General features: G+C 30.8%; 1 protein-coding gene across 1 annotated transcript; it reads right to left on the bottom strand.

Annotated features, from left to right (window-relative positions):
• Positions 1 to 13,144: 13,144 nt before the first annotated feature.
• Positions 13,145 to 13,799, bottom strand: LOC131626964 (protein MAIN-LIKE 1-like). Its single transcript, XM_058897797.1, has 2 exons — positions 13,698 to 13,799; positions 13,145 to 13,630 (listed from the first exon to the last, which is right to left on the bottom strand). Exons 1-2 carry the CDS (start codon positions 13,797 to 13,799, stop codon positions 13,145 to 13,147), a joined length of 588 nt encoding a protein of 195 aa, XP_058753780.1.
• Positions 13,800 to 15,913: the final 2,114 nt, after the last annotated feature.

Here is a 15,913-nt window from a genome sequence, read left to right as displayed (position 1 = left end):
AACCCCCAACTTTGTTTTGAGACAACCTTCACAAGGTTTCACCAAAGTCTTCAATGGAGTATACATAAATTCTTCTCTCATTATGAATGACACACAAGCGAAATCTATGTCCAAGAAACGATTCTTCTACTGATACATAAAAATATAACTATAAAGAAAACATTAGATTTTCTAATGTACCTTTGGTCTACCTCTAACACTTAATATTTAGAGTTTGAGATCCATAACAATGGTTCTTGACAAAGGTTGAAGATGATGAATAGTATCTAGAGGATCTCTCACACATAGAGCTAAAACTCACAATTTCCATATTTTAGGAGGCTAATCACCAGGTATCAACAAGGATATAAGTGTTGGTGCATGAAGAACACATGTTAGTTTCTCTCAAGATTCTTGGAAAAAATGGGTTTCCTTGTTCTTGGTGATGGTTCAGAGATTGATCAACTCCCTCTCGCCCCTCTCTCTCTCTCTTGATTTTTTATTCTACTGCAAGAAAACACAATGATGTTACTAGAGATTATGTTTCCTCACACTTTGAGATTCTTACTTATTTTGTGACACGCCCTCTATCATAGACAAAAACAAAAGATATAAAAGAATTAAGGTTTTATAGGGTAGACTCCCTCTTAAAACAACATGAACAAAGGGTTTTTATCAAATCATAAAGTAATGCATATACACACAACAATAAATTAAATAATACATATACACACAAATTGACAAATCGTCTGAAACTAAAATGATATTTATGATGACTACAATTTCATTTAGTGTTAATAATAGATGGCAAAGTAGGAAAAAGAGAAACTAAGTTAGGGTTTGTAAATAGTATAACTTATGACAATTAGGGTTAGAAATAGGATATATAATAAAACTAGTCGATAATAAGCAACTCTAGGACCAATAATAATTTATCAATTCATAATTTTATATTTTATCATAAATAAAATTTTAAATCATTCATATTAAATTTTTTGTCTTTTGTCATCCAAACTCATACATTTTTGCAATTTTGGTTTCAATAAAGATGTTTGACCTCCATTTCAAAATTGAAAAGTAAGAGCAAAAATTACCACTTTAGGAAAAAAAATGACTACTTTTTGATAAATCTTTTGAAAAAATCTCAAATTTCAAAGAAATTGTTCACTACACCTTATATTATTACTCACATAAATTCAAAAATATCTCTTTCTTACTATTTGGATTTTAAAATTCAAACGCACCCCAGCACTACAAACTCAATATCAAAACCACGTCAAAGGAAAGTAAAAAATATGTTCGGATTATAAAATCCAGATGCACCATACAAACTTTAAAATTTGGACGTTACCATTTAAGTGGTGTGACAATCTTTCCATGTCCTTTCTCTTACAGTTCAAATAAAAAAAATTCTCTCAAGAACATCAAAGCTCTCACAAATTTGGGTTTAACATTTTTGCAACCTTTTCTCTCACTACCTACTTATGTGCTTCCAAACCAAATAACTTTATCAACTTCTACTCCTCTCCATTCAAGACAAGCAGCTTCATCTCTCACTGTTGACAAACTTCTTATTCAATCTTGCTTTTTATGTTTTTGATCCATGCAATAAAAATTCCTTAAATGATTTTAATTAAAATTCTTAGGTTACGTCCATAAGAAACTACTTAAGCTACATTATGTTACATCATTCATTGAATCATTATGCAATGGAGGATGCAGGGTGATTGTTAGGATTTCTCTCAAATACGAGAAAATCTAGAATTCAATTTGTATTTGCCTCTTTGAAAATTCATATTTCAAAATCGAAACCCTATTATGGATAACAAAATATGGATTTTTATGCTCGTTATTATTTTTCTCATTATGTTTGTGTTGGCTAATGATTTGCCGACTACCATGAGCATCTGGTGCTAGAGAATGTATGTAGTGTGTCAAATCCTCGTCAATGGAGTGATATACAAATACATCCAATGATTTTATAAAGTGTCTCATTCTTATATGACACTAGTGCTAGAAGGAAATCCCCCTAGGTCAGTCCATTAGGAGTTACTAGAAGATGAACAAGCAAGGGCAGACCATGTCGCAAATGTATTACTTATATCTCACCGTATTATTGCGCTTGGAAGAGATGTTATAACTAGGGGAGAGTTTTAGGAAGAAACTGTTGAGAGTGTCACTTTAGATGCAATATTATCAGAGGCACGATTTGCACTGCATTATAGGAGGAAAAGGAGGAACAAGGACATAAGATATACCTTGTAGTTATATTTGAATTTTTATTTTAATGTAAAGATTTTGATTGGTTATGTTATGAATTATGTATGATTTATGCAAATGATTGATATGTGAATGACTTATGAAAACGAGTGATGTGTGAATGAATTATGCAAATGAGTGATGTGTGAATAACTTATCAAAATTCACTTTTTGTTGGAAATAAAATTTAGTTTATGAATGAATTGTGATGTATGTTATCCAAAATTGCCACTATAACTTATACCAACAATATTGTCTTAGGGGTGCATCCGAATATGGGAATTTGGATTAACCATTTGATATCAAATATACGAGGAAATGTGTCAAATACATATGCACAATTTGTTATCAAATATACGAGGAATGTGTCGTACATGGTTCCTGTGGTGTATCTAATATTGAACTTTGGATTTATCGTATGCATATATACCTAATACACATCCATTAAAGTCTTAGATTGTTGTATTTTAGATTCGCCTTAATTTCAATCTCCTAACAGTAGGAAAAGGCAATTAAGTAAAAAAAATGAAAGAACTACACCATTTAATTTTTCAAAATTGAAATAATCTTAAATTATTTTAGAGACACTACTTAAGAAGAATCTTAAATTTAATTTTTGTTTTTGACTCTGTTCATCATTTCTTCATCTTGTGTTAAATTGTTTTAGTGTTGTGTCTATATGCTCTACGTAACTTTTGAGTGGATGACAAATAGGCATGTTCGTTCCGTTTTGCTCTATTCCGCAAAAGTCTAAAAAAATAGGATTGGACGAACATAGTAGAAGTGTGGACCTAAAACATTAGTACGCCTCACGAAAAATGAGGGTGGGTCGGGCCCGACAAACCTTGCATTCCTAAAGTCTAAAAATTGCAAAATATATTATGTTAATGCACGCGCCCGCAAAAAAAAGGCTGAGTAGGACGAACATAGTAGATAATGTGTGCCTAAAACTTGATTCTCCTTGTCAAAAAATGATAAAACAAGCGTGATTGACAAGACCGACCCATTTTGCCACCCCCTTCTTTTGAGGAATTTTGTTTTATAACTTTATGGAAAATTTTCCTTTAGAATTGGCTGTGATTTATAATAGTGTGAAAATTGAAGGTTTGAATATATGAAGCACTAATACCTCTAAAAGTAGGTGTGTCGCGGTGTTTGACATTTGTATGACACATGAACGATAATGTGTCAAAAAAATTAAACCAAGTGTCTCAAAAAATTATTTCTTTATTTTTTTAAGGCTAAGTTTGCGAGTTTGGAGGGGCGGGGAGGGGAAGGCTTCCGAAAACGAAAATTTAAAAAAATATAGAAAAATATTTGACATTTTTTGAAAAAATAATTTCGTTTAGAATGATAAAAGTGTCATTATCATTACTAAAGTTTTAATTTTCAGAATACTATAACAACCTAAAATATATTTGGAAAATTTATGTAAACCCTTCAAAACCCTCCTTCAATACAATTTTTGAGTTCCCCCATTATATGAGGTTTTTGGTGTTATAAATAAAATATAACCCTAAAAAACCCTCATACCCAAAATCTTTTTATTCTTTTCACTCGATTCTTCCTATTTTACAAAGCCCTCCCCTCCCTTCCAAACTCGCAAACGTAGCCTAACATTCTTTGAATCGGTATCTGACACTCATGTCAATTCAGATAAGTAGGAGTATTCGCGGTGCGGTTTGGGCGGTTTTTACGTAAAAAAATCATTCGATCCGCAAGAGAAAAAAGTGTGTGGTTCGGTTGACTTTTAGAAATAAAATTGAACCAAACCAATGCGGTTTGGATTGGTTCGATTTTTTTACAAAAAATTATTGAGCCATACATACACATATAAATGACAACATAACTTTGTATTTAGTCATTTATACGTTACCAAATAACCACAAAATTCATCCTATTTGGATAACAACTTTCCATTTAATATAAAAAAATTATATTAGATAAAAGTGGAATAAAAAACATAAAATAGTAGCATAAAACAATATCAAAAGTATTATGATGAAATTGAAAAAAGGAGATGAAAGATTAGAGAAGATGAAAAAGAAATAGTAGAGGATGAGAGAGATTAGATAAGAAGAGAGAACAGTAGAATAAAAATAATAAGATAAAAAAGAAAGAACTTAAGAGATGAAAAACTAGAAAAGAAGAGGTGATATGTACTTGGAAAAGAAGATGAGAAGAAAGCGCAATACCGTTAAGAGAGATTTAAGACGACTTAAATGAAATCATAAGACTAAGGCATAATAGGTTTGAGTTTGGGTTGAATATAAGTTAATTGAAGTTTTAGGTTTGTAACATAATGCAGTTTGGTTTGGTTTATAAAATATAAACCGCAAACTGAACCGAACCGCGCGATTTATTAAAAACTGACCCAAACTTATCTAAACCAAAAATGGTTTTTTGCGATTTCGATTTAGTCCAATTTAATTTTGTGGTTTTCTTTTGGATCGGTTTGATTTTGAACCATAGTCACATAATTCGCTACTTAACCTAACGAACCACGAATTGGTACGTGAGCACCGATACACAGTAATTTTGCAAACCAGTTCGCGATAATTTTTACAAAATTCGCAAAAACGTGCCCAGCGAACTTAGCAAAAATATTTCACATACTAAAATTTTGAACTAATTTGTAACTGGTCCCACGCGGAGGGTTAGCAGAAGTTCGCATGAACCGCGTAACTAAATTTTAATTATTTTATTCGATCAATATTTTAACTGTTTCACTTCACCTTTTACTGGCCCCACAAATTTAAGCACTTGAATTTGCATAGGGAAGGTCTAGGCGTCAAAATAATTCTATATTTATAAGCTATTTTTCCCTCAACAAGTTACATACAAATCGATGTGGGACTTTGTAAAGGTTTAATTAATAAGTATAAATAAATGTGAAGAAACTCAAGTGATTTTTATTTTTTGTATCATTTAATTTTTTTTACTTAATAGTTTTTTAATCTATCATATAAGAAAAGTCTCCCTTTTCTTGAAATGGGACTGTCCACATCAGCGGTTGTCTCCACAATATTCCACATCAGCAGCCTCAATATTCTATTCTCTCAACCTTTTGTTTCACGTATCTATTCCAATTCCAATTTTAAAAACTGTTTCTCACGTTTTCTTTCTTCTACCGAACGGATTCTATTCCAATTCCAAAAAAAAAAAATTCATTACGTTACCCAATAACTAAATCTTCTCACAAATTCATTTTATCTCTCACCCATATCCAAATCCCTAACTTCCCGTTGAGAATCTCAATTCACCTCAAACCCATAACGATGGTACCGAAACAAAATCAATCGATCACATCACATAACCCTTGATTCAAGAACCACAAACCAACAATTAAAACAGTGAATTTTTATCCGAACCAATTCCTGAATCATTTTTTCTAATTCTAATCGCTTATTATTTTTTTGTTGTGTTTGAAGGTTGATGATGCTCCGTCGCCGTTTCACCAGTGAAATCTAGAAACAAAGGTAACAACCATTCATATAATTCCGCAGCAGATTTACTGTTCTGTTTTAAATTTTCTTTTAATTTGAATTGATTTTTTAAATTTGCTAAACTACTGAAAGTATTTGATGTTATATAGTTGTTGAATGGTATAACTGATACTATGAAATTTGAAAGTTTTCTCTTTTAATTGATTTGGTGTTCTAATGTTTGTTTTTTATAGGATTTTTTTATTGCGGTGGTAGATCTGTGGCAACGACAACGAATTTCTAGCGGTGAGTGTGGTGGACGTCGAATTCGAAATGGTTGTTGTGTTTTACCGGTGATCCGACGATGACCGTGCTCTGAATGAAATGTTTTACTGCTTCATGGTTAATGGTTTGCTAGATTTAATATTATTTTGACAAAGTTTTGATTTTTCCTCAAAATTTTATCTGGGTTGTGTTCAATTTTTCATTCTCATAGCTTATTCTCATTCACATTGCAAAATCTGCAGGTGGGTATTGATGCATATTCATGGCTTCATAAAGGAGGTGAGTAAAAATCTATTTTTATCCCGTTTTGAAATTCACTCATTCATTGTATTGATTTTTTTTATTTGTTTTTGTTTTGGTTTTAGCTTATTTATGTCTTATGGAACTTTGTTTTGATTCTGATAGTGAAAATAATTACGTTACATTGAATACTTTAGGCATAGAGTGAATCTGCTTCGGTACTATAAAGTAACATCGATTGTTGTTTTTTATGGTGGTAATGTTCCTTACAAATCAGCATCTGAGAAAGAGAGAAACAAGTATTTGTTTTATTTCTGTTTTTAAAATTTTTCTTTTTCAAGTTTTAGGATTTGAATCAATTTATTTTTGATGTTTGTGTGAATTTGGTTGTTTTAGGAAAAGGAATGGTTATCATGATTTGACAATGGCTAAGCTCAAAGAAGGGAATGTTAATGCTGCTTCAGAGCTATTTCAGGTTAGGAGCATTTTCAAATTTAAAATTACATACTAAGGACACCAAAAACACGACACCGACACATCATGTTTCTCGGAAATGAAGAAAGTTTATTCTTTAGATACATTCGATTTATCTCTACTTTTTTTTAATGTTATTGTTTAGATACATTTGATTTATCTCTACTTTTTTTTAATGTTATTGTTTGTTTTTTTTTCTTTTACAATGTTGCGTTGTGTATTATTGATTTCTTAATATTATGAAACCTTCTCAGATATAAATCTTTATTTTAGGGTGGAAGTCCTCCAAAAGATGGTGCAAGGTTGGTAGTCTTAATAGGATTTAATCATCTTTTCAAGTTTCTATTATTGTGAATTAAATGGTTTGGATTGAATTTTTTTTTTTGTGTTGAATGGAATTGAATTTTTTTTATCAGTATAGCTTTATCAGTGTTGATGTTTTGGCTTATTAGTATATTAGTTAAAGTTTCATACATTGATCGCAGAACAACTAGATAAGTTTTTGCTAAACTTTTCTTTGTGTATGTTTCAGGAGTAACTCTTCTTTATGTTAATTGTAACTCAAGTAGAAGCAGTGGAAGAAACAAAAATCATTTTCCTTTTTGTGGCCTTTTGGCTCTTTAATCTTTAGAAGTGCATATATTATTTGATAAATATTTAATATTAATTAGATTTTTTATAACTGTAACTCAAGTAAAAGCACATAAAACGTTTTCCTTTGTGTGGCCTTTTGGTTATTTTATCTTTAGAAGTACATATATTGTTTGGTAAATTTAATATTAATTAGAGTTTTTAATATAATTTATGCTACTTTATGACTGAAGAGTACACTCAAATCCTATACTTTATGAATATTGAATAAAAAATTAATTTAAATATAATTTATGTTATTTAATGACAAAATAGTATAAATAAATCCTCAACTTTAGATTTTTAATATTATTAATTTATTCTTAAAATATAAATTTTTTAATAAACTAATTATATTTTAAAATATCAATAAATAATATAAATATAATAAATTTATTGATACTTACTTTTTTTAAATTGTGTAACAAAAATTAAGTGATGTATTTAAAATAATCTTTATTTTAAAATAATAGTTTTATTAGTAAAAAATACTAAAAGTAATATACTTTTATTTTTGGAATCAAAATAACTTTTTATTTCCAAAAACCATGAAGTACAACCGATCAAAATGATCAAGGAGATGAGTCAACAAGTCTACTCACAAACGGAACCTAGTCTTCAATACATAGGTGTTCTATGCTCACATGACCTTGAAGACTTCTACTTAAACTACATCTAATAGCTATGTTGTAAATAATATTCTGATGAAGCTGTATGTCAAGGGGAAAAGTAATAATTTATTTATTATAAAGTTAAATAATTTTTTTATTTTTAACATGCATCACATGACTCTTATTGTCTATATGTTATTAAGTATTAAATAGAATAAGTCAAATAAATATAAACGATTCAAATTTTTCTATTTGAAGTTTTTAATTAAATTTTAAAAATTAAATAAACGATTTATTAATATTAATTAGAGTTTTTATAACAAAGTACATATATTGTTTGGTAAATTTAATATTAATTAGAGTTATTAATATAATTTATGCTATTTTATGACTACACTCAAATCTTATATTTTATGAATATTGATTAAAAAATTAATTTAAATATAATTTATGTTATTTAATGATATAATAGTATAAATAAATCCTAAACTTTAGACTTTTAATACTATTAATTTATTCTTAAAATATAAAAATTTTAATAAACTAATTATGTTTTAAAATATCAATAAATAACATAAATATAATAAATTTATTGATACTTACTTTTTTAAATTATGTTAAAAAAATTAAGTGATGCATTTAAAATAATCTTTATTTTAAAATAATAGTTTTATTTGTAAAAAATACTAAAAGTAATAATTTATTTACTCTAAAGTTAAGTAATTTTTTATTTTTAACATGCATCACATAACTCTTATTGTCTATAAAATTAGTGTTACGTTACAATTATGTTAACAAATAATGCTCTTTAGGTTAGTTTCTACACTATATATTAGTCGTACAAATAACTAAACCAATGATTGTAAAAATATACCATTAATTGCAATAACATCTATATTTGTATAACTAATGCAAATAAATGAAAATATACCGTCATAATGTATATTAATTAAAATTTAAATATATATATATATATATATATATATATATATATATATATATATATAGAGAGAGAGAGAGAGAGAGAGAGAGGAGGGATCAAATTACACCCGAAGAGTTACACCACGAGTTACACTCGTTCAATAACTACATCTCGAAATAATATTTTTTAAATTCAACCGTTGGATTGAAACATAATATCATATAGATCATTCCTATAAAGTTTGAGCTTAATCTATAATGATTTACTATGTCATTGAATAACATCAAAATTAACGTTATATGAAAGCTCATTTTGACGTTAATCTTTGGATATCTTGATGATATAGTAAATCATTATAGATTAAGCTCAAACTTTATAGGTATGATCTATATGATATTATGTTTCAATCCAACGGTTGAATTTAAAAAATATTATTTCGAGATGCAGTTATTGAACGAGTGTAATTCGTGGTGTAACTCTTCGGGTGTAATTTGATCCCTCCTCATATATATATATATATATATATATATATATATATATATATATATATATATATATATATATATATATATATATATATATATGTGTGTGTGTGTGTGACTTATAAATTAATAAAAAAAATTACGATATTATGGGTGAAAATATTTTACTGATACTGTGAAAAAATAAAAACAGAAAAATATTCATGTCATTAGTTGAATCAATTACTTCAACAATATATCCTTTTATTTAAAAATATAAATATAGAATAATTTTTTTTTAAATAACTTTAAATAATTCAATAAATCTTAATCAAATATATTAATTTCCAGTTTTAATATAACCTATAATTTTATTTTAATTTTATATGAGATTATGACTTGGTTTAAATTAAGAAGAAAGCTATTTTCACAATGAAAGGACAATGAAATATTAAATATGAGAATCACATAACAAATAATTATATATTTATGAACGGGTAATTATTTATGAACGGGAACAAGATGGTTTATTACTTTACCTAAAATAGTGTATAGAGTTTTCAATCTATAAGTTGATAGTAAAATCGCATATTTTTTGATACAAAATAAGCATATAATCTAAATGAATGAAATGAAGTTCAATATAAATACTAATTGAATGAAACATAAGTAATGTATAAATAAATAGTATCAAAATTGTATGATATTTTTTATTAATCGTACAATTTTTTGTCATTTATAAAATTTAAAATTTTAACGGGAACAACCTCATCAATGATTAATACATATTTATCTATATATTCTATATATAATATAAAATAATTGAAATATTAAAATTTAAGTTAAATACAAAAAAAAGGCTAATCATTGAATTTTACGTATACAACTATAATAATAATAATTGAATAAATATTTGTGTGAAAAAATAAGAGTGATCCAAATACGAGAATCTTACTTTCTTTCTTTTTGTAAATGGGAACAAATTTTTTATTGATTCAAATATTATCTCTTTTAAAAATAATAAACTATTTTGATTATGAATAATTAATATATTATTTAATTTTTCTTTATTTCATCACAATGCCTTATTTTTTCAAATTTGTAAATAATTCACGAGAACTTAACATACCATACCGGTACTCATGCGAACACACGGGTATTGATATAGCACGCGCATATAATACTGATATTAAGCTATTGGTTTAAATATTAATTAATAACTAGAACAAGTTTACTATTGATTTAAATATTTTTATAAACCATTCCAAAACAAAAATTATCACTTGTGCGAACACACAAGTCCTGATATGGTACGCGCATATGGTAATGATATTAACACATTTAATTAAATATTGAATAATAACGCAAATAAGTTTACTAATGATTTAAAAAAATTATAAATAATTCCAAAACAAAAATATTTATATATAAGAATAATTATACTGTTGATTCATGTAACATCCATATTTCTCTAAGCATGAGAATAAGTAATAAGATCTAACGGCTACTAAGTGGCAAGATGTCATTAAGTATATGGACATATTAAGAGTTGTTAAGGGAGAATTAGTAGGAATGAATATTAACGGGAACACAGAGTTACTGATCAAAATAATAAATATTAACGGGAACATGAAGTTACTGATCAAAATATTGAATATTAACGAGAACAAATTTGGAATATTAACGGGAATACAAAGTTACTGATCAAAATAATGAATATTAGCGGAAACATGAACTTACTAATCAAAATATTGAATATTAATGGAAACATGAAGTTATTGAATAAAATATTGAATATTAACGATAATATGAATTAGTGATCAAAATATTAAATATTAACGGGAACATGAAGTTACTTATCGAAATATTGATTATTAACGGGAAAATGATGTTTATTGATAAAAAATTAACGGGAACATGAAGTTACTGATCAAAATATTGTATATTAAACATAACATGAAGATATTGATCAAACTAATGAATGTTAACGGGAAAATGGAGTTATTAATTAAAATATTCAATATTAACAGGAACCAATGTTAGTAAGTTAAAAGTAAATGTGAATAAGTTTATTGCATTGGACAATCGACATTGTGTTGTCTGTTCTTTATGCAGGTCACATTTTGTTCTACTATTGGTAAAACATTAATAATTTAAGTCAAATAATTGATCTTTCCAATTTTTATTGCATACTAATAAAACAACATATAAACTTTATTTTCCTAATTACTTTTTACTTTTTATTTTCAATATTCTATTTTTTAATATTAGTATTTTTTATAACTTTTTCAATTTTAACCCAAATTTAATCTTTTACTGATACCTTTTACTGATAATTTTTTTGAATATTAACGGGAATAAATTTGAAATATTAACGGGAACACGAATTTATTGATCAAAATAATTAATATTAACGGGAACACGGACTTACTGATTAAAATAATGAATATTAACGGGAACATGAAGTTACTGATCAAAATATTAAATATTAACGGGAACAAATTTGGAATATTAACGGGAATACGGAGTTACGGATCAAAATAATGAATATTAGTGGGAACATGAAGTTACTGATCAAATTATTGACTATTAACGGGAACATGAAGTTACTGAATAAAATATTCAATATTAACGAGAACGTGAGTTACTGATCAAAATATTAAATATTAACGGGAACATGAAGTTACCGATCGAAATATTGAATATTAAGGGGAAAATAATGTTTTTTAATCAATATATCCCAAACTTTGGCCCAACCTGTTGAAAAGAAATTTCTATATTTTACATATTTGTTTTTAGGATATTTACTTCTACAATAATATCTATATTGAACAAAATAACACTTTCCCTATCATCTTTTATTTCCCTCAATCACAATACGCGAAAACGACGGGTACCCGTGCGAACGCACGAGTAAGATAGTTACAGCCTATATATTATTATATTGGAAAGTTTCTCAACCCACCACATAAGTCTCTTACACACCACATAAATTTCCATTTTTGTCCCCTGCTTCTGTAGATGCACATCCGGAAGCACCCTATTTTTTTTTTAAAAAATGATTCCTTCTGTAGATGCATCTACAGAAGTGTATAAAATAAAAGAAAACACAGTTAATTTCACCTTATTTTCATTTTAATAATACTTTCGTAGATGCATCTACAGAAGGTGGTGAAATATAGTGTTTCGTAGGTGCATCTACGGAACAGTATGTTTTTTTTTTTGAATTCATGTCATTTTTATGACGAAACTCCATGTATAAAGACATACATTTTCAGATTCAGTAATGCAATTTAAAGACAACAATAGGTAGAACAAAAAAAATACAATATAAATAATGTCGGTCAAAGTGTCGAGTACATCATCAAATACAAACAAAAATAAATATAAATACATCATCAAATATAACTACTGAGTATGTCAGGCATCCTCCTGCGTACCATCATGCGCATCCCCTCCGAATCCACGAAGGGATCTGCTAGCTCTACCCCTAGCATCAAGCGTCCCACGAGTCCTGGCACAATGTCGAAGATACAGAAATGCACTCTCTGCCATCCTAATCATATCATCCAGCACACGCCTAAAAGCAGTACCCTCAAGGAATAAACCTTCTGCAATGGCTATGATGCCCCTGTCAGCTATCTGACGACACAGAGAAAGAAGATCCTCAGTGTTGTCCAACTGAGCCTGATGCGCACGGAGAATCTCCTCGTGGGTTGGTCTGGGAGGACCTCCCTCTGCAGCTGGAAGCATGTATGGATGTGAGATTCTATAGTACCATGTAATGCACCCCTCGGCACAACTTCAGTCGTGCTCTGCTAGCGTCGCCCATGCCTCCTCATGGACCATGTGATGCTATCAATCTGTGCACGTCGAGCTCGTGTCCATAAAGAGCTGAGTGCCTATCAAATATAGGAAGTAGGATCTTAGCACCCTCTCTTTGTGTGTAGCCTGCTCCAACTTGTGGGCCCCTCGTGTCCTCTCCACCTCCTCAAGGGCGTCATCGGGATCAGCCCCTAGCTCAGCAATCAACATCTCCTGAGCTTCCGCCTTCGTCAGCCTACTATGACAAAGGAGGGTATCCTTGATAGGAAGATGAAGTAGGCATGCCACATCGTCTAAGGTGATGGTAATCTCACCGTGGGGTAGATGAAATGAGGATGTCTCACGATGCCATCTCTCCGCAAAGGCCGCAAGCATACCATTATGTATGGTATCGTAGTCGAGCATGCAGAGGTCCCTCATGCCTGAAGCTGCCAGTACCTCCTGAAACCATGGCTCGTCAGGCTGTGCGGGATCTTTAATCATCTGCCCATAATTGTAAAACCTTTGGGGATCCCTATTCTGAAATTTTTAAAAACTTAAAACGGTTAATAATAAGCAAGGTAAAAATGACGCAAATAAAATGTACCTCTCCATCCCATATACGTCTAGCTGCATGTTCGTCATACCCTGTCAAAAGGGATGCGTCTACAGGACCCCCAGGGTACCAAATAGGCTGGCACCGGCTCATCCTCGTGGCCCTACGTAGGTGGCACATCAGATCCTGCATCAGGAGTAGAAGTAGAAGTAGTGTCATGACGACGTCTGCAGGGTGGTAGCATCTGTGAGGAACCCTCAGGATCGTTTCGAGGCCTCCGTTGTGCAGTAGTAGAGAGGGAAGGAGATGGTTAAGGCCCGACGGGTGAAGGAGCAGGCCCGGCTGAAGTGGGTGATGGAGAAGGTATTGTTGAGGCGGGTGTATGAGACGTCGTAGGTGAATCAGGTGGAACAGTTGCTCCATTAGTGACCTGAGATACTACACGCGACCGTTCTCGTCGGACGGATGCGTGTTGTGTGGTCCTCCCATGAATGTCTCTATCCGGGCCATGGGCATGATGTCTACATTATGATACAAAAAAGCTCGATTTAGATACTGCATATTTATAAATAAACATCAAAATAAAAAACAGAAAATTACTCTTCCGTAGATGCATCTACGGAAGTATGTTATTTACAAAACACTGGATTTTTCCGTAGATGCATCTACGGAAGTACCTTTGTTTCAAAACATTAGGTGCTTCCGTAGATGCATCTACGGAAATCCCCAACGTTCATCTCTTCCGTAGATGGATCTACGGAAGCAACTGAAACTCAGAAACGCAACAATGGCGTTTGAGTCAGTCCAGCCACTACAAAATCTATTTTTGGTGGCTTGATCATCCATTTAAAACGTCAAACGAACCCTACATTATCTCTAAACACTATTGCTTAACCTATCAATTTATTTCTACTCCTAAATATCACATTCCAATTTAATTTCAAAACTACTCTAAATTAATTAAAAATTCGAAAAACTTACCGATTAAAGTCGATGTTGATGTTGTTAAACCTTGTTTGAAGTTGATGTTGACAAGAGATTTGAGGTAGAACTTGAAAGAGATTTGAAGTTGAACATGAAAGAGATTTGAAGTTGAGAGAGTATGAGGAGAGTTTGTGTTTGTATTTGAGTTTGAAATGAAGAGAACGAAGGAGGGGAAAGGTCTGGCGTGAGCTATAACACCAAACCTTTCCGTAGATCCACATACGGAATACTTCCGTAGATGCATCTACAGAACAAAACAACGTTAAAAAAAATGCGTGTTTCCGGAAATGCATCTACGAACCCACAAACCCAAATAAACGTACCACGAACCCAAATAAACGTACCGACTATGTATACCCTTCACGTATTTAATTTGAAAATTTCTTTACCCACCTCCCTATGGGTGGTCACCTCCTGCGAAAAACCAAAACTACCCCTGCTTCGGAAGTTCATTTCCGAAAGCGTGTTTTTTTAAAAAAATTGACTTACTTCGGAAGTTCATTTCCGAAACAATTATTTCGGAAGTTCACTTCCGAAATACTGCGATTTCTGCAGATTTATCAAAACACTCCCCCTCCCCCAATCATTTACCCTAAATCAAAACAAAAAGTGGCAGAGGCGAAAATTTGTGCAAACAGAATTCCAAAGCTGCATCAAGGCTCCAATCACACTGCAAAACAACATTCAAAAGCCCTCAATCCTAACACTTTGTAAGTTTTGAAATTTTTAGATCTATTATTCAAATGCATGTTATTTAGGTTTTTAATTGCATAAATGATATATGGCTAGGTTGTTAGTAGTATTTAGGTTGTTTACAAGCATTTTGATTTGGTTTGAAGGTTGACTTAGGGGTCTGCCATGGAAGTTGCAGGAAATTGCATCGCAGGGGTGTTTCGGAAGTTCATTTCCGAAAACACCTCCATCCTAGTTTTCGGAAATGAACTTCCGAAATATATCAGAAGTTCAAATTTTTTTGTTTTTTATTTTGCGCATATTAATCGATTTCAATTGTTTACAGGAACATGTCTTCTAGAGAGGGCGCTAAGGGAAGAAAGGATTCTTCAAAGAAAGAGGTGAAAGAGGTGAAGGAGGTGAAGGAGGTGAAGGAGAAGAAGAAGGTTTCGACCGGCTCTACTTCTCGTTCCCAGGGGGCCCGGGGCCCGGATGCTCAAGCTCAGTCTTCAGGCGTGAGAGTCGTGATCAACGCTGATGGTTCTGAGACTGAGTGGGATGAGGATTGGTATAATTATCTTCATTCGGAGGAGTTCGCTCGTCGGGAAGAA

The sequence above is a fragment of the Vicia villosa genome, unplaced genomic scaffold, assembly GCF_029867415.1.
Source record: "Vicia villosa cultivar HV-30 ecotype Madison, WI unplaced genomic scaffold, Vvil1.0 ctg.000339F_1_1, whole genome shotgun sequence".
Lineage (NCBI taxonomy): Eukaryota > Viridiplantae > Streptophyta > Magnoliopsida > Fabales > Fabaceae > Vicia > Vicia villosa.
The sequence above is the reverse complement of the archived record's forward strand: the minus strand, read 5'-3'. Positions and strand labels throughout refer to the sequence as shown.

What these genes read in the sequence shown, in the direction of transcription:
- LOC131626964 (XM_058897797.1), bottom strand. Translation starts at nt 13,799, where the DNA reads ATGAGCCGGTGCCAGCCTATTTGGTACCCTGGGGGTCCTGTAGACGCA. An exon ending in GACGTATATGGGATGGAGAG is followed by an intron (nt 13,631 to 13,697) that starts GTACATTTTATT and finishes TAAAAATTTCAG; the next exon opens with AATAGGGATCCCCAAAGGTT.